At 39.5% G+C, this 26,410-nt stretch overlaps 1 protein-coding gene across 1 annotated transcript in view; it reads right to left on the bottom strand.

The window, feature by feature from the left end:
* Positions 1 to 26,410, bottom strand: part of LOC146710261 (A-type voltage-gated potassium channel KCND3-like) — a 105,304-nt gene that overhangs the window by 10,284 nt on the left and 68,610 nt on the right. The window contains exons 3-4 of the mRNA XM_085457624.1: positions 17,464 to 17,626; positions 5,040 to 5,141 (exon numbers count right to left, since the gene is read on the bottom strand). Of these exons, the coding sequence (XP_085313750.1) occupies positions 5,040 to 5,141; positions 17,464 to 17,626 (265 nt within the window). The remainder of the gene's footprint in view (positions 1 to 5,039; positions 5,142 to 17,463; positions 17,627 to 26,410) is intronic.

Raw genomic sequence — 26,410 nt, 5'->3', positions numbered from 1 at the left:
ACTGCTAACGACCAAAGCCATCTGAAAGAGGTAATCGGTGCAGCATCGTCTTTGCAACCAATTTCACCAAGTGACTCATAATGACCTCCATGCACCCAGTTTTCCTGGTGAGTTGTGGATACCGGATCTCTAGGCCTTTGTGATTGAGGTCTAAGCTAGCTGTTGAGTTACTACAGCAGTGCCTCCCTTTAAAGTTGGGTCTGCTTGTTGTCACTGTTTGTGCAATTATGCATATGTTGAATATAAATAATACAATTGTGAAGCTTCCCACCTTTTTTCATTTCATTTGCTGAGTAACCAGTGAAATAATAAATATAGTTTTATTTAAGCTGATGTCCGAGTTGTTGCATACTTCTATAGCACATTGATCAAGATAGTACCTAAACTCAGATCTTATTCAAGATTCAAGATTCAAAGTGTTTATTGTCATGTATACAGAAGAAATAGCATTTCTCTGTGCAATGAAATTCTTCCTTTGGTGTCCATACACAAATGCCAAGTTAGGTAAGGGTTAAAGTAGAGCTGGGCGATAGAACGATAACGATATGTATCGCGATATAACTTTTACTCGATAGAGAAATTAAGCTATCGCGATAGACCTCGCCGCTCTTGTCCTCAAAAAAAAAAAAAAAAAAAAAAAAAAAAAAAGGTCAGCCAATCCAAATTAAGTAGCGCAGAGCCGAACCAATCACAGCCGCAGCGTCACGTCGCGTGACTTGTTACGTACAGCACAAGTGCCAAGCCGCACGTGTGTTTGTTTGGGAAGCAGCCAGCGCATAATGGAGGAAATGAGTGTGCCGACTAGAAAAATCAACCGCGCGTGACCGAAGAGAAAACAGATGATGGTTCCAGTGCCGGAGAGATTGTCGAACGGAAGAGCCATAGAAGTTCCGTAGTGTGAAGGTATTTCGGCTATTTCAAGTCTGACAAAAAACAGAGTAGCGTGCACTGTAAATTGTGCCGAAAGCAAGTCTGGAAATACAATAAACTGGTGCATGCGTGACACTGTGCGCCACGTTATTGTTTCGGTGAAATGAATTTCTACAATACTGTTACTGTTAATTCTACTCTCTGCAGTGTTTAAATGCTTACATATACACACAGTTACTGTCCGTCCACACATACGACTCGGTTCTGCTTCTATGCCCCAGCTTTGTTTACTTTTTCCCACCGAGGCTTCTAGACTTCTGATTGGCCAACATTTAGGCACGGTTAGGAATCTAGCGCCACCTGCTGCTTTGGCATGTTCATAGCAGCGTTTTCCTTCATTTCTGCCTTTATGTGTGGACGGGATTATTTTTTTTTAAAACGAAAACGGAAAATCTCCGTTTTCAAAAACACCCGTGTACGTGTGGACGTAGCCTCAGTCTCTGACTGGAAGCGCTAATTCGTCATTCGGCTTTTGTCAGACTAAAGTAACTGTTAAAACTGTTTGAAAAGCTCAGCTATACAACAAGGAGAGATTGAGAATTTCCTTTTAGTTCTCAGTTTATTTGATATTGACAAAAGTTAGTCAGTTTTGTCTGTTCTTCTGTAAAACAAACTAAGATTTATTTTTAGAATTAATATTTTGTTTCTAAGTGGAATTGACAATTTAGTCTGTTTCGTTTGTTCTGTTTTGAAACTTAAACGCTTTAGCGGCTGCCTTTTGTGTAGTTTGCAATATTTGCCTTTATTTATCTGAAAAAGTCTCATGTTCCTTAAGTACATTTACCCTGTTGAACTTATTATGGGAAATAAATATTTAAATAAAAACAAGCTGCTGATTATTTCACATTTTACTTGTGAGCAACGGCACATTTAAATCTTACAAATATAGTTATTTGGCTTATATCGTGATAGATATCGTTATCGCCTGAAATGAAAAAAACATATCGTGATATGAAAAAATCTCATATCGCCCAGCTCTAGGTTAAAGGAACAAGATAATAAAGATAAAAATAAGGATAAAAAGTGTGCTGATGTACAAATTGCAGTTGGGGTAGGTCAGCTGTTCAGGAGTTTTATAGCATATATTCTGGATGTATGCTGCTATTTGAAAAAAAAAGCCATTGTTTCTTAATAACAATTAAAATAAATATCTTGTTATATTTATCTTGTTATGGTCCAGTGTTCCACGACCAGGACGAAAACCGCATTGTTCCTCCTGTATCCGAGGTTCGACTAGCGGACGAACTCTCCTTTCCAGCACCCTGGCATAGACTTTCCCAGGGAGGCTGAGGAGTGTGATCCCCCTGTAGTTGGAACACACCCTCCGGTCCCCCTTCTTAAAGATGGGGACCACCACCCCGGTCTGCCAGTCCACAGGTACTGCCCCTGATCTCCACGCAACATTGCAGAGGCGTGCCAACCAGGACAGCCCTACAACGTCCAGAGCCTTCAGGAACTCGGGGCGGACCTCATCAACACCAGGGTGAGGGCCTCCAGCTCGCACTGGAACGGTTCGCAGCCGAGTGTGAAGCAGCGGGAATGAGGATCAGCACCTCCAAATCTGAGGCCATGGTTCTCAGCCGGAAAAGGGTGGAGTGCCCACTCTGGGTCGGGGATGAGTTCCTGCCCCAAGTGGAGGAGTTCAAGTATCTCGGGGTCTTGTTCGCGAGTGATGGGAGAAGGGAGCCCGAGATCGACAGACAGATTATGGCTGCAGCTGCAGTAATGGTGAAGAGGGAGCTGAGTGTAAAAGCGAAGCTCTCAATTTACCGGTCGATCTACATCCCTACCCTCACCTATGGCCACGAGCTGTGGGTAGTGACCGAAAGAACGAGATCGCGGATACAAGCGGCAGAAATGAGCTTCCTCCGAAGGGTGGCTGGCCTCTCCCTTAGAGATAGGGTGAGAAGTTCGGCCATCCGGGAGGGGCTCAGAGTAGAGCCGCTGCTCCTCCACATCGAAAGGAGCCAGCTGAGGTGGTTCGGGCATCTGACAAGGATGCCCCCTGGGCGCCTCCTGGGTGAGGTGTCCCAGGCATGTCCCACCGGCAGGAGGCCCCGGGGCAGACCCAGGACACGCTGGAGAGATTATATCTCTCGGCTGGCCTGGGAACGCCTTGGTATTCCCCCGGATAAGCTGGAGGAGGTGGCTGGGGAGAGGGAGGTCTGGGCCTCTTTGCTTAGGCTGCTGCCCCCGCGACCCGGCCCCGGATAAAGCGGATGAAGATGGATGGATGGATAAATATCTTGTGTTTCACCTTTTTGAGCTGCCAGACAGATAATTCAGACTTATTTCAACAGACTTATTTATGTATCCTTACTTTCTGTAAAAGGAAAAAGTTATTTCTTTTTTTTTTTTCTGAAATGGAGATGCTGTAAACCTTCAAAAATAAGTGGGTGACATAAGGTATAATACCTATGAAAAATTTGATTTGGTCTAAGCGCATTATCAAGACTAGGAACACTCAGCTCCTGGGGCGGAAAGTTGATCATTTTGGAAACCTGAAAGTGTACTAATGCATAGCTGATGGCATGGGCATGCAGGAAGTACAAATATATGTTTATATACATATTTCAAGGCTTGATGGCATCAAGTAAATGAGTGACCCACTCATTTATTTTATATATATTGTCCTAGTTCACTACAGCCTTCTTTTTTTTGCGTTCTTGTATGTGCTGATTTTTGTATAAGTGAAGCTGGCTTTTATGGGTGTGTGGCTTCTTTCTTTGTTTCTTTAGTGCATGACGCACCATTCCTCTGTGATACTGTTTTGAGCAGTTTTTTTATAGATTTAAATGACTCCAGGAAAAAAGATCAGATAAGAGATAAAGCTGTAATGCCTTCGTATGCAAGATTACCATAAAACTCAACAGGATTATCAATACCCGTGATCTAAGTAACAAATAAAAAAAGCCAAGATGCAACCAGACCCCGAGTGAACTTCTAGTCTAACTAATGACTGTGACAGAATCAGTGATTTTTGTCATATATCTCCACTCACTCCTACCTCGGACCCACGCAGCGTCACCGACTGTCAGAATTGACACCATCGTAATTTGATGCATCAGGACTCTGGCAGCTTCATCACAGACACGAAAAGAAAAGGGGGGTGCTCAGTGCTCACAGATGGCATTTATATGATAATTCTAACCACTTGCAGACACCCATGAGCTTTCATACTGGACTCTATTAGGTCCAAATGGATTTTAGTAACCATCTGCAAGGAGGGGAGTGTGTCACTGAAAACACGAGCGATGGTCTAGATGGATGGGATTTAGGCAATTTGCTCACACTTTACCTAACACATTTTTCCACGGTGGTTATAATATATGTGTATATATATATATATATTGTATAAAAGAGTGAGGGGATGATTGATTCAAAAAGTAGAAAGTTCTGATCTTTATGCTCAGACATGCATTACAGTAGAGCAAATAATTATTTATGTCCTCTTCTTAGGCTAGGCATTAGAAACTGAATTTCAAAACTACTTTCAAGTTAATCTCTATTGTCTCCACTGTTTCATTGTTCAGCGGCTCCGTTTTGCTTTGAAGCCTCCTTTAATGCACTAACAACCTAATTATTACCAAGAGCAACTCGACAAGCAATTAAGAACAATCTTACATCCTAGATAACCTCAGCTTACCGTTTTCACAGACACAGATTAAATCAAGTCTCAGACTGATGAACAACCAAAAAAAGCACTTTGTGTTATTACACAGATAACACTCACATGGGGCATTATTAGCCTCTGCTATCACCTCTTCCCTGCATAACAACAAGAATGTAATGGCTCCAACTTCTTCTTTTATAGCCTCTAAATTACTTTTAAATTGTTCTCTGTTTATTTGACAGTAATTGTTGCCACTTTGCTTGTGTTTGCGTACTGCAGATGTGAAGTTGCCTCCAAGCAACTGAGTTGCAGTGAACTGAAATAATTAGTACATGGGCGTTTGACAAGGAACAACATGATTAATACTGAATTACAACCTGCTGGCATTGCACCATTTTTAATGAGCACACTTAATTAAAACAGCTTTCAAGAAATCATCGCGCCCACTTTGCTGTTGGTGGATCTTCGCATTCAGAGGGTCAGGGGTCTTTCTCACCGTCAGCTCCAGCAGTTCGTTGAGAAGTCCGTTGCGTTTGCTCTGAAGGAAGGCGTTGGCGCTGCCGGACTTGGCTATTCTTATCCTGGCCAGTCTGGCTTTCTGGGTGTGGGACGAAGAAGAAGTCACAGCATCAGACAAGGTAGGCGGGAGGTCGGAGAAGATGACTAATACCTATTTAATGATAAGAATCTGCCAACTCATCACACAAACTCTGTAGTAATTTTCACAGCTACTACATGACTGCTCTTATCTCTGCATTTTCAAATTTCTCTCTTTCATTATATATGACAGAGAGTGCTGTCATGTTCTTGTGTCTGTAACATGCTGCTACTGAGTATGTCTGTAAGTCGGCACCCAAACAATACACTCATTTGGGATTGCTGAAAATTTAATTTCAAGTCTGAAATGAGCATAAATATGTTGCTATCTAGCTGCTGCAGATTTTTGCTCACATTTAGCTGAAATCCCAGTAGTGATGTTGGGCGATAAGGCCTGGCTCAGTTTCCAGTTTTTCCCAAAGATGCTGACTGAGGCTGAAGTCACCAGCTAGAAAAAGGTTTTAGACAGCAAATTCTACGATAATGGCTTGTCTTTGTGTTTGGGGGAAACATGATAGGATTTCAAGTTACTGGAGGCTTATACCAACTCTAGATTACAGGTGTGCAAGAATATGAGGACCTTTAAACAGGTTTAAAACAGTTAAATAATATGTAAATACTTTGATCAGTTTTTAGTCTAACACAGTGCTCTTTTTAAATATATAAAGATCTCTTATGTTTTATAGAGAAAACAACAATCAAAATCATGAAAGCAATTCTTGGGTAGTTGTAGCTTTAATTGGGATGTCTAACAACAATTTTGCCAAGGCAGTGTAGATTGAATCAAAAAGCTTTTTTTAATGAATGTCTTCTTTTAACTTTTTATTCTTTCATCTGTAACTTTAGCCCTTATATTTTCTGATTCTTTACAGCTTCGCTTTTTCTAGTTTTTCCTTCCAGTCCATTGATACAGAGTTTTTTTTTTTGTTTTTTTTATAATTCATTTTATTTGGATCCCTGGAAGAGCAGCAAACTCTGACTAATCATAAATAAAGAATGAAGAATCACGATGATCTCTTTGAAACTCCAATTTTTGGCAGAAAGTTGTGAGACTTTTGAGTCTGAACCCTTCAGATTGATTCTTCTAAAAAGGATAAAACTAAAGAGTCGGTCCACCAAGAAAAGCAACAACAAAAAAAAATGGGCTCAAACTAAGAAAAATATAAATGCAACATGAAGCCAAGTCTTGCATTTAATGGTGCTGCAAGCACAAATTGATAATTTGCTGCATTAGTGCCAATTATGCCCATGAGAACCTACTGAGTTCACAACATTGCAAAGTCTGTTTGCCAACATTTATCAGTTTATTTTATTCCCTTTCTGTTGCAGCAAAAAGATAAAATTGCTTTAAATAACAGATAAAATAATAGAACAAAGGAGGCAGGAAATGAGAGAGATATTGCATTAAGGATTTCATAAAATGAAGAGGATATTATGACAACTGTAAGGTGAGCTTTATCTTTAACCTCACCCCACTGTGCTCTCTCTCTCTCACCCCCTTTATATACATTTAAGAAACAGGAGATACCGAAGAACATCTGCTTTCCAGACATGATTCAAAAGTAATATTTAGACGCTTCAAAAACTGCCTGTCAGACTAGTGAAGTTGTATGAAAAGCTGGAACCTGAGAGGTAATAATAGTGCTTGTGTATGTACGTGGTCAGTATGTGAGACAGGGGTAAAATGGGAGGATCATTGACTGCTTCTTTCTGCAGCTGAAGAGTGAATGAATTAGGAACCAGTGAAATTACCGTCACAAGCTGCCTGGCTTTATGATTGATCAAAAGTACTACTTGACACAAGAAAGGGAAAAATATGAAAGAATAAGCGTCTCTGATTCTTCTGTAAGTGCAAAAGGTTGTGCTGAGCGTCTGTGATGAGCTGCTGAGCCCAAACAGTTCTCTAAGAAACTTTTACTCTAAACACATGACAACTCCAGAGGTGTGATTGAGTCTCATTTAGTTCAAAGTTAAAGACAGTGGAAAATATTGAAGCAGATTAAGTCAAACTGCTTTAAAATCAAGTCCCTGAATAGTTAATAAAGGTATCACACATGGATCAATATTTGTCTAGCTGCAATAAAAATGATTTGTTTTCCAACTGAGCACTGTAGTGTTCATTTTTATGCTGTAAACCATTGTGTATGCTCTTGAACGAACTGCAAACCAGGCCTTTTAAAGGTCAATTTGCTTTTGATGGCCTTAAAATCCCATTGATTTAAAAGTTTGTCTGAGCCCCAGAAGGACTGAATGAATCTTTCACTGAAATGTTAGTGAAAATGTAACTGAAAATTCTCTACCAATGATAATGAATTTATTGTTTTGTCCTACAAAACTCATCATCATGAAAATGCCAAACAGAAAAAAATTATGTTTACTTAAAAGTAAGTAAAAAATGTAAATAAATAACTGAAACAAACCGAGGAATTTTCATATGTCAGATCAGGGCCGAATCCCAGTCCTCGAGAGCTACTGCAGCTTTTAGATGCATCCTTACTCCAACACAGCTGCATCAAATGGTTGGATTACCTTTTCAGCATGCCACCAAGTTTGGCAAAGGCCTAATAACAAGCCATTCATTTGATTCAGGTGTGTTAGAACTAGAGATGGCACGATACCACTTTTTTATGTCCGATACCGATACTGATATCATAAATTTGGATATCTGCCGATACCGATATGAATCCGATATAGTGTTTTTTAATCAACAAAACTGTTTTTTAAATATCTTGCTGCATTTTGTATAAGTTCATACTCAAGTTTAAAACAACAACTACACTAAAGCTATTCTGTTATACCTGTATGCAAAAAAAAATATTTCATAGTTCAGCAATACTGATCAATCTAATAAACTTAAACCTACACCATCCTCCCTATTCTGGTATTTTAAAGAGTACTTAGCGTAAATATTAAGCAACCTAACTAATAGGGTTCCAACTCCCAGCAACAACAAAAATAAATAAATAAAAAATAGGGAACCACCCCTCACGCTCCACCTCATGATGCTTAATCGACGTAATCAACCTTAATTTGATGCAGTGTGAAAAAAAATGCACAGAAATCAATTATTTTTCAAGAAATATTAAATAGATTCAACATCTTTCTTCAACAAAATTGCAGACTGCACAGATGGTACCTTCCCAAAGGAAAATGTACTATAGCTTACTAGGGTATATTAGACTTAACAGTTACTATATACAGTAATGGACTTCTATACATTTTACATCAGATTAAAACTTTGGGTGTCAGATTCAGATAATTATTTATTAAAAGCTAGACATTTTAAATGAGAATAAGAAAGAAAAGTATGTCTTTGTGCCCCCTTTTCCCTGTTCATGCCCTATCGGCCCCCCTGGCTAAACTTTGCTAGATCCGCCCCTGCACAGTTACAGCCGTCAGCTGCGTAGAAAAAGATCCTGGTGTAGAAAGTAATATTAAATACATTCTAACAACAGGGCCCTGTTTCAGAAAGCCGGTTTAGTGCAAAATCTGAGTAAGTATACCCTGAGTTAATGAAAACTCTGGGTTTTCGGTTTCACAAAGCGAGTTTAGATTAATTCTGAGTGAGTTACTATGACGACACACTCCGTGAAGCTAACCTGCCCCCTATCAGGTTTACTTCAACTAACCCTGACTTTCTCCGCCTCTTTGTCAGAAACCTGTAGATGTTGAAGCCCAAATTCTCCGCAGAGCTCTCCGCCGGGAGAGAGTGATTAGAGCGCATTTTATCATTTCCTGATGATTTTCTGTGTGAACGTTACCGTTTTTCAGCACAATCCATAATTTATTTGGATAACATCCTCAGGCCATATATTGCTCATGTGACACATCGCGGACATCCTCTCAGTTCTGTACATATTATTTGTATTGCACTTCGGTTTTTTGCAAACGATGCTGAGCACGTTTCCAAGGCTACCGTCTGTCGGGCAGTCAGGAATGTTACAGTTACACTGAAACGTCTCCTGTACTCGTTTGTGGTGTTCCCCGGTCATAGACCCACAAGATTTATCAAAGAGGGATTCCACAAAATTGCAGGTATCAGGATGAACAAAACTTAATTCATGATGTGGTGATACTTGAACTACTACTTAAATTTTACATTTATTCTCACGGTTCCCAGGCGTGATTGGCTGTATAGATGGCACTCACATTCCAATCATTGCTCCTTCAGTAAATGAAGGAGACTATGTGAACAGGAAGTCTTTCCACAGCATTAATGTACAGGTACATAGTTCCCTGTAGCATTTCAAACTAACAAATTATTTCATTATAGTAATGGATGCTAATTTGTGTTCTCTGCACTGTGAAGATCATATGTGATGGTCAAAGGAGCTTGCAAAGAAAAGCGTCTGGACTTCTTTAAGTTGCTTGAAGACGTTTCACCTCTCATCCGAGAAGCTTCTTCAGTTCTAAGGTCAAATGGTGGAGAGTCCCAGATATAAACCTAGTGGGAGAAACCCCCCACAGAGGGACAAAAGGACCCCCTGATGATCCTCTAATCGCCTGAGCCAAGGTGGGAAACTGGGTGTGGGTCCCAATCAGCCAGAGTGTCGGGTGTGTTCATTGTGAAACCTGGCCCCACCTTATCATGCGAATTCCTGAGATCAGATGGCCCAGGATGTGAGTGGGCGTTAAGGCGTCTGGGAAGGGATCTCAAAACTGGATTATAGATGGCAGAGAGTTGGTGTCGTAAACCCCCGCCTCTGTTCAAAGATGGTCGCTCACAGTGGACTCTTTGTTTTTTAAAGTGTGTGTTCTCTTGTGCGCACCACGGGTCCATCCGTGTTAACTCCGTGTTTTCTCCCTGTGTATCTTAACCCATGTTTGCTCTGCTCTCCATCTCCTTCAGGTTTCAGATTTGTTTGTTTGATCCTTAGTTTTTCTAGTTCAGGTTTTCTTAGTTCTGATTTTGCCTCCCTTGCTTTTGTTTAGCTTTTGTTATCGTAAGTAAAGCTCAGTCGCATCAAGTAAGTGCCTTCATTTTGGGTCCTTCTTCATAACTCCACGTGGCTTGCCTCGCTAGCCGTTACAGTACCCAAGTTCATCATGAGAAGAATGTCTTCAGTTCATTGTGCCTCATTAATGTATACTAAGAAAGTGTACTAGGAAAATACTACTGTATATTAGGCTTTGGCTGCACAATTTGCAAGTTTAAAAGTTCAAAAAAAGGTAAAAAAAAGAAAGAAAAAAAGATGGGCATTAGTAAGTAAGTAAATCTCACTTGAATTTCTTTTTGTGCATAATAATTTGTTACTCTTTAAAAGAAAAGATACAACATGTCAATCTTGTAATCAATGCACAAAAATGTCCGCTGTTACTGTAGCCAAAAAGCTTCTGTCTTTATCCTTTATTCCAAAAAGTCTTTGCGTACACGTTAGCAAGCTGCAGTTTTACTCTAATGTTCATTTTGGATAGAAAGAACTTTTTAATGGCAAGCTTCACATGCAGGTTAAGCTTGTGATTCTCTTTCAGACTATAAATGTGTGCATGCTAATAGCAACAGTTGCAAGCATTACCTGCACATCCTGTAATGAAATCTTACATTATCTGAGGCTTCTAGTCTAACCCTGGACAGACTGGCATTTTTTTCTCATGTTGTTGAAAATCTTTTCTACTTCTAGAATATTTTCCTTGGACTGGAATGGTTAGCTTTTTTTTTTTTTTTTTACCTCAGTACCAGATTCATAAATATCCCAAAGGTCTCAGGAAGCTCTTTAGATGTAGGCATGATGATGCTACACATTTCAATAACAAAGAGAAGACACTGGATGTTTGGTGTCACATATCATTCCCTACGGAGAATCTTACAACCTTACACCCAAGCTGAAATGTGATTGATCTGCTTTAACTTCATTTGACCAGGAAGTTCTACTGAGATCAAATTTCACAATTCTTGACCGAGGAAGCAAACATTAAATACAACCTCTACAACACAATATATTGCATACAAATACCCACAACATGAAGCATAAAACACAAGAGAAAAACACCCACAGCTCTAATTCCCCATATTCCCTACAATGCTTTTAAATTCACTAGAGGCCTCTTTTTTCTGAAATGTTATGTCATTTATATATTCAAATTATGAAAATGATTAAAAATTTTCTGTCTTTTTCATACAGCTTTCATCTAAAAGAGCTGTTTGAGAGTTGTTCATATGTTTGCTTGTTCAAATATGTTGAAAAAGTCCACAGAGTTTAATTGATATACTTTACTGCTTTATTCCTTAAGATTCTACTGTAAAATAAAACGGAAAACCCCATGAATGAATGTGTTATTTTTATGGCAAATACACTCAAAGCGCTTTATACAGCATCTCCCAATCACACAAGCACTTTCTAACATTCCCACTCTAATGAATGCATTGTGAGCAGCTCGAGGTTAAGTATCTTGGCCAAGGATACTTTCACAGGCAGACTGGAGGATAGGGATAGAACCACCAACCCTCTTATTAGCAGATGACCTGCTCTGCCTCCTGAGCCAAAGCCACCTGAATAAACCTCATTCTTCTATTAAAGTATAAAAATTCTGATGAAAGTATCAAATACTTGATACTTTGTTATTCTGATACATCAAATTCCCTCCATAAAATTAAAAACAAAGCATGATACTGTAAAAGGGGAGGAGAGGTTACGTTAAAAATCCGTCAAAATCCCAAAAATTGAAATTCACTAAACTCAACTTTAGAAGTAAATGCCTCCTAAAGGGTGATGAATAAGTATTTCATGGCTGGGGAAGTTCTTTAAGAAATTACTCTAAAGTTTGGTGTGCCCCGAACGAGCCTCTTCAACATCCTGACTAAAATCCAGTCATGATTGTGGTGATTTTACTTCATCGGTGGTCTCAGTTGACCGCACAAATCAGACCTATATGCTCCAACATTACCACCCACAGTCTGACAGTCAGACAGCAGAAAGGTTCAAAATGTTCACTTCCAAGACAAGTGAGCCTTGAAACTACTGCTATATAGAGCCCTCTTCCTGTTTTTTCTTTCTTCTACCCCAATAAGACCTCTCTTACACTTCCTCCTTCTGCTTCCTCGGTCTTCTTTTTATTCTCTTACTCTTTTTACTCTTGTCAGACCTCCATCCCTCTTTCCTCTCTTGCTCCCATCGTCTTGTTTTGCCCTCACGTCTCTGGTCTCAGGACTTTTTTTCCTTAACAACCTGCCATCTCTCAGTGTGGCTCCACTTGACTTTGCTGTCCCATTACCGGTGTGACCTCAGTCCATTTACTGCCTCGACACTTATCGGCACTCTGACTGCACTGTGCTGCAGTGCTGATTTGCTGAAGGAATAAAAGAGGAACCTGTCTTTGTCATCTGCACGTTTGGTTTTCAAATTATTGGGGAATTAGGAACATTAGTATCAGGGCAGGGGTTGTTTCTGTGGCTAGTTATATCCTCAGTGGGTTACTGAACTTCAAGACAGACTGTACTTTGCACTGAGGCATACACTCCAGTAGTTAGCAGGCAATAACTATCATTAAGCCCAATTTGGTTTCTCTACTTTCTATTTAATGACTGAGAAGCCACGATGGATACACGAGAAGACCTTTTTGTAAAATCAAATCCCCTGATGACTACATAATTGTAATAGGAACCGAGAGCAGTGTGTGGTTATAGAAGAATGAAGACGAATGAGTTCTGGAGAGAAATGGGAGGCCAGAACATATAAAGTAATAAAAGGAAAATTTATTTTTGAACAGAGTTACCATAACAGATATTTCCCCTTGATTTTTCTTCCTATTGTTTTAAGTTATATTAAAGGCAGAAGAAGAAGAAGAAGCTACTTCATTAGACCAAATATAGCTCACTGGGGGACACTGTACAAAAACCATGAGCAGTAGTCCATAATTTTTTTATATTTTGCTGGAAAAACAAGGAATTGTTTCACTGGCTTATTGAAACATGTGCCAGCATATGTATACAGCCATCTTTATTCTTCAGTACAGACTGAACTCTCAGAGGGAAACTTTCCTGTAGTCTTCAGGAATACCCCCAACCCCCCAGAACATTTAAATCTCTTGGCTGCCTTTTGTTCCCAGACTGTTCTAGTTAATGTCAGGGTCCAGGCTCTGGGCAGGCTGGTCTACGACTGATAGTGTTGCTTAGTTTTTCTGCCCAGATCCCCAACATCACCTTTGACAAGGTCCCCAACGCCACTTGCTGAAATGAAGCTGCAAACCATGTCAGAGCCTCTGCTGTGTTTAACAGATGATTGTAGACACTCTTGTACCTCCTTTGTACATATTGACAATGAAACAGACAAAATAAACTCAGCTATGTTCCTGCTCCTGCCCTGCATTTGTGTTGGATTTCATTGTTGTTTTAGTTCATTCCTGTATTCAGAGTCCTGCATCAGGGTCTGTTATTTTGCCTGCTATAACTGTCATATGTCAAGAAGAGCTTCTTGACAGCCACCCTTCCACCATTTCTAATGAGGCTTCGGTGAACAGTAGATGGATCAATTGAAGGGCCAAATGCATCTCTCAGGGTTGGTGTCGGTGTCTTGTGCTATTTTCTAAGGACATCACTTTGACATACTGTTCATTTGCTCTTTTAGGCCTGCCACTTTTTCTTTTGTCCTCCACTTATGCACTTTAATCATTTTGTTACCGACACACTGCACACTAAATAATCTAAATATTCCAAATCAGCGGTCCCCAACCCCCGGGCGTTTGGTACCGGGCCGCGAGAGTTGAGGCTCGGGTGTGAAATGTATGGTTTTCAGGGTTTTTATCAGTTTTTTGTTATTGTTTTTATCGTTAACTCTGTTTTCCTCGGTCTTTTCACGTGTGTTATGAATAAATCTTCTTTTTTCGGTACCGGTACTAGTTTTATTTTGTTGTATTTATCTGCGACACCTTAAAGGCCGGTCCCTGAAAATATTGTCGGGCATAAACCGGTCCGTGGCGCAAAAAAGGTTGGGGGCCGCGATCTAAATAGCAAAAACACTATTTTATGCTAATTAACCATGTTGTTTTTCGCATCTTTTAATAAATTCAACTAAAGAAGTAGCAAGAAATTATATATTTTTGGGATGGGTTCTTGTTTCTTGTGCCTAAAATTTATAATCTAGAACTGGTTTGTTGCTAACATGTTTATTAGGTGTAAGCACAACACTGGCTCATCCCTTGAGTTAGGTGCCTTTTTTCTTCTTGAATGATTCACAGGTCAGTGTTAAGAGGCTTAAAAAGCAAAAACATTCCTCTGAAAGCGGTCAGATAGAAAGACTGGAAAAACTGAAAATGAGTGAAAAAGCAGACAATGACCAAGATAAACTAAAGCTTCACAAAAACATCAACGTGTGTGAGGGACATTTTTGTTGTGTAATAGCATTAAATCCATTTAAAGCCATGACAGAGTGCAGCTTGTCATGTTGAAATACCAGAACAAGTTATTTTTTCATTTCCTATTAATTGCAAGGTAACAATTTTTTTAATACAATACCAAGTCCAGACCTACTTTCTTTTTTTAAAATTTGTTTTATTTACGTGACACTTTAGATACAAACATTTATGCTAAATTACTATATTAAAGCCACCTATAGACCTTAACTCTAATTGCTGAATCAGATTTCTTTCTAAGCACTTTTGCACTTCCGTGTTTGCTTACATTTTGTTGTCCTGTCCGTTGTTTCAACTTTGAACATTAGTTTTTAAGCCTTTAAGCTTTTAAAATGTGAATAATGGTTTACTTGCATCAGGGATTTCTATTGAGGGAAGATCCTCAACGACCACGGCAAAAAGCAGCAATAAAATGTTATTTCTTTTTAATTATCCTTTAACAGCTTAATAATGTTTTTGTAAATTAATTCCTCATTGAGAGTTTCCCAGAGAGCCTCCTCACTGCTTTAATAGGCACTATAAGCCTGAAAAGCATCAAAAAGCTAAAAGAACTTCATTAGTGTGAAGAGTTTATGGTCCCTTTGTGGTCTAAAAATGTTTTACAACCACTGAAAGATGATATCTAAAAAAAAAATCCTTCAAGATCAATATAAAAAGCAACTTGCACAACAAATGCATGGGAAAAAAAAGCTGCTGGGTCATGGAGTATATTTGGTCAGCCCTACTGTCAGTCGCTGTTGCTTAGCAACAGTACGACCATGCCCACTTAAGCATGTCAATATCAAAACAATAGACATTCTGTCAATGAACAAGTAACTACGCATCTGTTATGAAAGTGTTACAGAAGAAGTGCTGCAGAGGTTGTATTTTCTGTATACTACATCAGTGAGAAACAGTGTTTTAAAGTAGCAATGACACGATAAAATTATTTAGTGCGTCATATTTTTATGAAACATACACAACTGGGCAGCCTTTCGAAAATATTATGAAACCAGATCTAAGTACACAAGGTTTTTCTCAATTTCTTGAATGTAAATATTACCAAGACTGACTGAGGTTTGATCTAACAGGATGAATCCAACTTCACCAGTTCACCAATTCATTACCTCTATCAGACCTATTTTACTCAGAACTGAGCCTCACTGGACTCAATAAAGGTGCGAGAGAGCCCATGCTGTTGTGTTTGAACTGATTGAAATCAGTATATTAATTAGAAAACCACACACCTAGGATTCTAATATCAGTAAGGATTCAAATCACACTTTTCCCTCCTCAATTAGCTATCAGCAGCTGCTCTCTAACTTAATAGCGCTCTTATCTAGCCCCATAGAAAGGTCAAGCCTACTGGGGGAATTGTAGTGAATGGCTGGCTAACATTTGGTACTTAGTGTGTGTCTAAGAAACTTGTGTGTGAGTGTGTCTAAAAGTATGTTAAGTTAATGTGCATCTGAAGGACAACACATTTCTTGTGTGTATGATGGTGCTGAAAAATGTGGGATGAATTATGGTGAAGGACATTCATTCGCAAAGCAGTTGTACAGTTCCTAATTGGGGTCAGTCCCTTTCACCAGCACCTTTTTTTAAGTTGGTAAAAATACCCATGTGCCTTCCATATGAACGAAACTCATCTGTCATCAAGATCTTTAAACTCACATCCATTATTTTAATGATGTGAATAAAACAAAAGGACTTTCAAAAGTTTTTATTCCCATTTTAGGACTAACTATTAGTACAGCACATCCAAAAGTTTTACTCAACACTTCATCCTTCCATTTATTCTCATTAATTTATTAATGTGTCATATTGCATTACAATTTCGGCCTTTTGAAAATAAAGAGCATGCACTCCTCTGGTAATATTTGCACATGATTTAACACAGCCACTGATTTCAGCCACACATATTCCTTAGAGGTGCAACAATACTCGTATCGATATTGAACCGTTCGATACAGTGCTTTCGGTTCGGTACGCATGTGTATCGAACAATACAAAATTTTTAATTTATTTGATCAACTTTTCTTCTGACGATGCTGTCTGTGTGAGCGCTCAGTGGATCTGCGCTCGACAGTGCAGCCTAGGCGGAGTAGCCGAACGCAGTGACGCACTGACCGCAGGGCAAGCTAGCGAGACAGAGCTCTCGTTGCAACATGGCAAATTGAACCTCCCCCACCCTCATTCAGATCTGGCGTTTGGAATTATTTTGGTTTTCATGTGACGTATGACCCTGAAGGTAAGCGCGTCATGGACTAAAGTAAAACAGTATGTTGGATGTGCCACGCAATGCTCAATTACATGGGTGGGAACTAGTGTGTTAGCGCAGTTTGCTCGTTAACGTGTTGATGCCGTCCAGCCCCATGCACGTGGCGATCCGCCGTAGCTCGTTAACGGAGATTTGCCGTGTTGTGGCGTTAACGTCATTTCAACGAGATTAACGCTGACAGCACTAGTGGGAACACAACGAATATGACTGCACATTTACGCCGACATCATCCTAGTGCAAAGACAAGTGGAAGCAGACAAAAACAACAAGCACGCATGCTACAAACTTTAGCCGAGTCATTTAGACAGCCGTTAGCACATGATTCTCCTTATGGGGACCTGATATGTTTAATATTCTGCTGAGAATATAGCCCAGAAGAAGCGTGTAGTATAGCTTTTATTTTGGAAAGAGCCATTTCTCTGTAACAAACTCTCTTTTCCAAAGATGAGTGATTTCTCGATCATATAGATTTATTTTTTTATTACTTTCAGCAACATTAAATTTAAAAACTGTACTTTTGAGTTAAAACATATATTTATAATTTTAATAAATGACAAAGTAAAAAGGCATGAACATTTTTTTCTATCGAAAAAATATCGAACCGTGACACCAAAGTATCGACCTGAACGGAACCGTGAATTTTGTGTATCGTTGCACCCCTAATATTCATTGTTGTCCCTGTTGAAGCACATGAGAAAAAGACACTAACTTGTACCTTCTGAGCACGCCGTTTATCTGCTCTCTGGTTCTGGTGGTAGATGCGGCTGAAGTTGGAGACAATGACAGGGACGGGCAGAGCGATCACCAGGACGCCACTCAGGGAGCAGATGGAGCCAAAGATCTTTCCAGCAATTGTCTTTGGCACCATGTCCCCATACCTACAAAAGGAGATAAATGAGAAAGGTTAGGAAAAAGATGAACGTTGATGCATAGTTTCAAATGCACTTTACTGTGTAATTATATGCACCTGTTTTAATGTGTTTCGAATATGTGCATGAAGAAACGAGAAAAAAAGAAAGAAAAGAAAACACTTTGTATAAAAAGTCCTTGCTCGTTGACTGATGTGAAAAAAAGCTGGCATATTAAAAGAAAGGCTATAGTTTTTGAATACACTTGATATTGTGGTGCTTGCTTCTGCTACTGTAGACAAAGCAGCAATTCACACTGCCTGCCACTCATCAGAAAGGTCAAAAAATACAGAATAAACACTGCAGTGGAAAACTGTAAGGACTCCCCTTTAAAGTCTGGACTTTTGTTACACATCACTATAGCAGAAGCAAAACTGAAACAAGGCACATGAGACGAGGGACTGACAAAATAAAACAGGAAGTAGCATGCATACGACATGCAAGCGTAAAATCTGTGAGATATATATATATACAGTCCTGTTCCCAGGACTGCGCTCTTCTGGACAGAGATCTCCGATGTTATTCCCGGGATCTGCTGGAGCCACTCGCCTAGCTTGGGAGTCACCGCTAGGCGAGTGGCTCCAGCAGATCCCGGGAATAACATAGGAGATCTCTGTCCAGATATATAAGATATATATATATATATATACACACACACACACACACACACACACATATATATATATATTTATATATATATATATATATATATATATATATATATATATATATATACACACATATATATATACATATATCACTGACTTTCAGCTTGTTGTGTTTGTGGATATATGACTGACTTTAATTATTAAACAAATAAGTGACGTCATATTCAGTACTTTTGACAGTTCACTCTTCGGCCGCTCCATCTCATTAGGGAAATTCCATATACATAAATTTCAAAACTCAACCCCATCATTTAATTTGCTTTTGATTGAAATTAAATATTACTTAAACTCTCTTAAATTAACTTCCAATAAAAAAGGTTTATCATTGATTGAAGTTCATTCAGAAATGTTTAAGGAATGAGGTGTCACAACTTTCAAGTACAAAGTTGTTATGAAGTCTGTCACATTCCCCCCCCCCCCCCCCTTTTTTTTTCTTTTTTTATCCTTTATTTATTTATCCTTCTTATTCCATTGTACTGTATATTGTTACTCTTATTTGCCTTGTATGTCTACTGTACAAACTGAACTGGAATGACTGACTGTTCGCGTTATAAGTTCAATAAAGTTTGGAAAAAAAAACAAAAAACCCCTCTTCGGCTGCTCCCTTCTGCCGTATTTTGCGGCAAAATTATCCACACCCACCGCCGCACTATGAATTGTGGGATATATGGGACCAAGAAGCGTGCACCGGACCACGCTTGATATTTGGGGAAATCGACGGTGCATTTGGAGTATGCATTTGAAGTACACTTCGAATTGGGACAGCCGTCGTCGCGTGGCGGTGACGTAACCGCACTTGAAATGCGTACTTCAAGCGTGCAGACCCTGAATTGGGACACAGCCATGGAAACAATAGATTTAACATGGAAGATGTTGAGGACAAAACATAAAGACAGGTGTAAGAAAACAGGAGGAAATCACTAAACAAGAAACACAGAGACAGGACTAAGGGAACAGGAAAATAAACTGATGACTGATGACCTAAAGTAAGTAAAAAAGAAAACCCAACATAATAACATCCAGAAATAGGCCCAGTTCTCAAACTCAAAATGAATTTAGCAAAATTAAAAAGTCTAAAACACAGAACACAGGATGTAACCATGACAGTTGCATCCTGTCAACGAACTTAATGAAGGCCAAGTTTTTTTTTATGATAGTAAATAAATAAGCAAATTGATTTTCTATTTTCCATTTTGTTTCTTAAAGAAATTTGCTCACAACTGAATTATGCGCCTTGAATGCAGTGCAATTACTGGCTCCGCATTGCAATTCTCAACCTTGAAAATTGAATTGTTAAGACAAGCGCCAGAAACATTCTTGTCATGCTGTTATTAAAGTGGGATATATGCTTTAAACACACAACTGATATCACCTTTTAAGATGCAGTGATGTATTGAAACATGGGCAAACATAATTTGAAACAGAATATAAGACAAAAACAAAGTCTGTACAATTCCAATAAGCTTGAAAGTCAGTATTTGGTATGACCAGCTTTGTTCTTCAACACAACTTTCTTCGGGAAAAGTTCTCCAGGCTTCTTGAAGGACATTTGAAGCTCTTCTTTGGATATTGGCTGTCTTTTGGTCTGTTCTCTCTAAATCACTGTTAAATATTATATATAATGTTGGGGTCCGGGCTCTCAGGAGGCCAGTGCATGAATGGTAGTGCTCCATGTGTGTGTTTTCTCTCCAGACACTCTATGCTTTTAAGGGATAGGCAGTGTTGGGGATCATTGTCATGCTGAAAAATTAAGTTTTCTCTAATCCAGCATTTTCCACATGGAATTCCATGGTGGATCAAAATCTGACAGCACTTTTCTCTGTTCATAATTTCATCAGTTTTGATAAGATCCCCACCATTTGCTGAAATGCAGATTCTATCTGTTATAGATAGCCGTAGACACTGACCTCGGGACGTATTGACAGTGACTTGAACCACAAATTAAAATTTTAGATTCATCACTCCACAAGACATGTTCACACTGATTTTTTTTTTGTCTTGCTTGTGAGTAATTTGGCATTTCCTCTTTTTTCCCCTCAACAATGGTTTCTTCTGGCTTCGGAGATTAGTCAGAACAGCAGTATAACAGCGAGTGTTTTCAAAGCCATCCACACGGTTCAAATCCACTCGCTGCTGAGACCTTCTCTGTGGCGGCTAGCTGTTCTCCCTGTGCCTTTATGGGTTCCCCCCAGGTATTCTGGCTTCAACATGGATGTTAGGTTAAATGATAAATTAGCCATAGGTGCAATGTTCCCTCTAAGCTGCGCACGTGCGCAATTGCGCACCCCTGGCACAGTCTCTGCGCACAGAAAATCTGCGTTGCGCACAAAAAAAATCTAACCTGAATTGAAATTAAAATTAATACTTTAACAATTCTGTTTTGCAGTGTTAGTCAGTAAGTGACTGGCTGCTCCCGTATGGGATTAGAACGATGCCACCTTATCCCATAGTCCAGCCAATAATGCGATTCACATTCGTATATACGCAGCTAATCAACGTGGTTGACAGGCTATGACAGACTGATGTCGCTCACAGTGGTCCAAGGGATCGCTCAGGGAGTTTGTGTGTTCGCTCAGACACATGAAAAATTAGAGGAACATTGCATAGGTGTGAACGTCTGTCTCCCTGTTAACTCTGTGATAAATTAGTAACCTGTCAAGGGTGTACCCTGGCTTTTACCCTATGACACCTAGGATAGGCTCCAGCCCCGTCATAACCCTGAACTGAATATGGGGAAGAAAATGGATGGAAAATGTAAGTGGAAACAACATCACATGCATGCAGGAACATTAATTATTTCTGTCTTTACACTCCTCAATTTTCAGATAAATTATAAATACTTTTTATTAAATGAAAAAAGTACAAGAGTACTGAGCTCTGTACAGCTAAAGGGAAATTAAAAGTCAATTGTTCTTTGTTGGTTCATTGCTTCTGGTCTAGGTATTTATTACTGATTTACTACATCAATAATATGCAGTTATATAATTTTGGACATAGCATTGTACAGAAATCTTTGCTTCTTCTCCTTTCTTTGTTCCCTATTTTAATGCCTGTTGTCGTCTGCTTCTTTTGGGCCCCTGATAATTTGATTACACAGGTGAATGACTGCTGTGACAGGTGGACAGAAGCAGAAAGATAGGACCAGTGCTATCTATGTGGCTCAGACCAGGCATAACAAAGCCTTGCCAGTGGGCTCTGAGGCGAGGAAGAAGCCAAGGTGTACTCTCTGGTGAATGCTGTGAGCCATGATGGCATTTGGGGCAACAAATTGATTTAATAACGGACTTCCAGGACGTGCTTGTAAGTTGGCGAGAAGAGACACAAAATCATCACCTGGAGAGGATACTTACATCGACTTTAAGTACTGTGACATGAAACGATGTTCACCAGTGTTTGCTTGTGCACTTTTTTGTGTAAGAAGAAAACAGAGAGGACTATGCTGCATATAGTACCTCTGACTTTGGTCAACCCATTTACATAAGAGTCACTTAAAAAAGGCTCAAGAACCGAGTTGATTTTAATCCTCTAGGCTTCACTGGAACACTTGCACTTGTCAAAAGACCCTTTTTGCCTCCTCTCTGACTGTTTGGCCTCTTTGGCTCCAGAGTTTCCTCCCCACTGCGTTCTCGACACCAAGAGACCTATGACAGGTAAGACCCATGCACTGTTGACCACTGGGCCTCTTGAGGGATGCTCTCCAACTTTCTGACTCTTGTTTTTTTGACCTAAAGCTTCCACCGTGGCCTGCTCTCCTTCCCGAAGAGCAGTATAATACCAGTCTTACCCACCTCCTGCTCGCACAGAATGAAGAGATGAGGGATTATCACAAACGCAGCCGTCCGCTCTGCCTGAGTCAATGCGCGCAGGTAGGGAAGAATATGTTTCTCAAATCGTAATTCAAAATGACTTTCCATTTTTGTTCTCTACACAGTAAAGACGAGGACAGATGATTCAGACCAGAAATAACAGAAGTAATGTCAGATATAATGAAAAAAAGAATTGAACAGACTGCTTTTTATTAACCACACTGAAATAAATTGGGAAAAATAAAGTCAATGTAGTCCATGCCAAGTTTAGCGATTTTGCAGAATTGCCATTAAAAATTTTAAATTCATTGCGCAATTTACAGTACGTTTGATTCATAGAAAAGGATGTGGTGATTTAAACCAGTTTCTAGAGTTCATGGTAATTAATTTGTAACCCTGCTTTGGTCTACCTGTATGTATCTAAAGTAAAGGACTCAGTGGTGAAAAACCAAAGAATACTGAGCTTGTGTTTTATCCATCCCTGTCAAAATAGAAAACTTCAAAGGCATAGCAGCATGAAAGTAGGGGACAGGTTTAGCTATCATCAATTATGATGGCTCTCTATGAATTATTATTTCTGTTCACATAAGAAGAATAATACATTTTTGTTGCTCTTCATTCACCAAACTGAATTTCGAACAGCTCTTTTTTTCTTTGAGGAGAACTTTCTCTCATGATGTTTCCTGGCAGGCAGGTTGACGCATACACCAAGCAGAGAAGAGTCAGAAAAATGAAGGATTATTAACAAACGATGGAGAGATGACCACAGGGCTTGTTGTTATTGTTGCTGAGTCCTGCTCCTGGCTGCCAGACAATGAGACAAATTATTTCACAGTTCGCTTCGCGAGCTGTCTGTCAGCTGATGAGAGACGACATTCTCCTGGCTGTCTCCGACTGCTTTGTTGTAATAATGTTTGACGTTCCTTACCCGCTACGATGTGTCAAATATCATTACGACTGCGAACTGCATTACCGTGAAATATTCAAAACTTAGCTCTCTGCGGCGAGTTAGCTCACATCAGGCCGTCATGTTTCAAAGAGAGATTGGTGCCTAAACACTTAATGAATTAAGGGTTGTGGTTACTTTTGTGCTGGCATCAATGGATTTTGACCTCGCTTTCATTATGGAGGCACCCCTTCATTCACAGTGATGACTGACTGCTGTGCAAAATAGAAACATACTTTGTAATGAAAAGGTCCATTCTGGTGGAAATGTTTTTTTAAACTTGCTTCCAAATAATTGCTGATGATTTGACTGGATCAGTCTGGGGGTGAAAAATTATCTACAACCACAGAATGTTGCATATCCTCATGTGCCAATGCTCCATAAGCTACGTTTAGAACAATTTTATCTGTGTCTGTAAAAACTCAGCCACCTCATTAATTTCAATGAAGTCACTTTCTTCTTGTGGGAGATGGTGCCAATACTGTACAGAAGTTGTGCCTAAACACTCAAGGGTGCAGCAGATGTATTTGAAGGGAATGTATTATTTTTCCTGTTTAGAGATTTTTGGTGTTTGAATAACAGAACTGTAATTTTTCAGTCTTTTCTGACTGGATTTGTTCATATTTAGTTTTTCATATTCTTATTCCTAGTGCTACTACAAGGATAATTATCTCAAAGGTCAATCAAGAACTACCAAAGAACATAGTATTTTCTCTCATCTGAATCCCTGTCTAGAGGAATCACATGACTCCAGTAATAAACAGTATATCAAAAATGTCTTGTTGGGCCTCATTTACACAGGACTAGAGACCAGTCAGCAACACCTTGCAACCTTCGGTTAGGCCTAATATTTGTATTCAACCACTGCTTGGTGGTTAGGGTTGCTTGCTGGTCGTTGCTTTCACTAGGTGAAAGTGGTTGCAAAAAAGGTGCTGCACCATCATTGCTTTGCTTACTGGCAGGCTACCATGGTAACATGTAGGTGGATGGAAGACGCTGACTTATCTGCCAACAGTGGCAAACTACTCGCTGAGCGATAGTGAAACTTGGAAAAAGTGTGACACAAAGCCGAATGTAGAATGTTTGCCTTCAGTTACCGCATTTCTACTGCTGTAACTAACACATTTCAAAAGCCATGATTCACTTCTGCTTGGGGAGTACCTGGACAGTTTGCACAGAGCATGCACACTATGGGCAAATGCTGCAATCTGCTGACAAAAAAGCAATTGCAAGGAGGCTTGTGGTGCAGCACCATACACCTGTATCCAACCAATTTCACTTAGATGCTGCCAGTAACGACCATTCGCCAACTGGCCAGTGAATAGACATGTTTCTCCAGTGTGCAGGGGTTGCCAAGAGCCTGCCAAGCGGTCTCTGTGGCCTAACGCTTCACAACCTATTTCTGAGATCATGTTGTAAACATAATAGTTTGCCAAGCAAGACAATTTAAAACACTAATGTGGCTGGACCATCGTAATTAACTTTTACTTGGTTATGCTAAAAGCCTTTAGTTCATCCAAAATACTACAGAGAGAGTACTAACAGAGACTAGAAAAAGAGAGCATATTTCTCCCATACTGGCTTCTCTTCGTTGGCTCCCTGTTAAATCCAGAATTAAATATAAAATTCTTTTCCTCACATAAAAGGTCTTGAATAATCAGGCCCCATCTTATCTCAATGACCTTATAGTACCGTATCACACCAATAAAACACTTCACTCTCGGGCTTACTTGTTGTTCCTGGAGTGTTTAAAAGTAGAATGGGAGGGAGAGCCTTTAACTTTTAGGCCCCTCTTCTATGGAACCAACTCCCAGTTTGGATTCTGGAGAAAGACACTCTCCTTATAAGATTAGGCTTAAAACTTTCCTTTCTGATAAAGCATAGGGCTGGCTCAGGTGACCTCGATTCATCTCTTGTTTACACTGCAATAGGACGAGGCTGCTAAGGGCTTCAAATGATGCATTGTTTCTTTTCACTCACTATGTGTTTATATACATTTCTGCATTTAATTATGAATTATTATTAATCTGTGGCTCTCTTCCACAGTGTGTCTTTCCCCCCTCTCTTCCCCCCAACCAGTGGCAGATGACCACCCCTTCCCTGAGCCAACCCCTTCCTGTTAAAATGGAGTTTTTCCTTCCCACTGTTTCTAAGTGCTTTCTCAAAGGTGGTCATTTGTTAGATTGGGTTTTCTTGGGGTATTATTATAAGCAACTGTTGTTGTAATTTGATGCTGTATAAATAAAATTACATTAAAAAAACAGAAATTAATATGTCTTTACTTTTAGCATTTGAGATGTCTCAATTTCCATGGTTGTTTCATAAAAAGTTGCATACTAGCAAAGTTTCACATCTGAGTGGAGAAGCAGACTGGGAGCTAGAAATGTGACAGCTGCAATTCCAAATGTTGTAAGTTATAAATCTCCTCACTCAATTATAATCAATTAAACATCCAACTCAGTCAGAAAATATACTTCCAATGGTGTACCGGCCAGGCAGGCGCTTATCTGCCAGATAAGCATTCATTTTAGTTTTTCTTCACCTGTTAAAATGAAATAAATCAAGATAAAAAGATAAATAGTGAACTGATCAGTGACAGGTTGACTAAATGGTGTAGTGAGGTACAAAACACAGCAGTACAACCTTTCTCTGGTTAATGGACATCTGCATCAGAAGGACTCATTTCCTTGCTTTGTCCTCCTGCCTCATTTTAAAATTAAGACAGTAGCAGGTGGGAAAAATCATTTATTTAGTCTTGTGTTTAATCGTTTGAAATTGCTTGTTTTGGACTTTATTAAAAGAAGCTGCTGTTGCTTCAGCAACGTGTGACAGGAACAACATGATCCAGATAGTTATGATGGATATAAAATCAAAGAGATTCGAATGGACAAGCTGCAAAAAGCCACTATTGTTGGTGAATGGCTTTGCTTATGAAAAGCAGACTTTGGCACAGCCAAACCTCCATTTGGAGGTCCAACATTGTTACAGCTGTGATAAAGAACATTTAAAATCATTATCACAAGAGGAAACAGGCCAAAACTAGTTCTTAATTATACAGGGCCTGTGTTATTCTTAGTTTGACAGTTTACTCCGAGCTTACACTTTAATTTATCATTCCTATTTTCTATTCATGAAGATTGATCACCTCTATGGGAGTATCTAGAAAAATACGCTGAAAATCTGTAAAACAACCATTGTTGCTGGTCATCAATCAGTGCACACACTCTCACATGGGCCACTTTTAGCAATGAAGCCAACACCAAGTGCCAAAACAAAACAAAGAAAAACTCTGCAATTCTTGGAAAATTTCCACTTTTGGAAGCTCCCACGTCAC

The sequence above is a fragment of the Copadichromis virginalis genome, linkage group LG5 (assembly GCF_057382275.1).
Source record: "Copadichromis virginalis isolate Kocher_CV1m ecotype Utaka linkage group LG5, C_Virginalis_male_GT1.1, whole genome shotgun sequence".
NCBI lineage: Eukaryota > Metazoa > Chordata > Actinopteri > Cichliformes > Cichlidae > Copadichromis > Copadichromis virginalis.
Note: the sequence above shows the minus strand (reverse complement) of the source record. Positions and strands in the feature narration are given on the sequence as shown.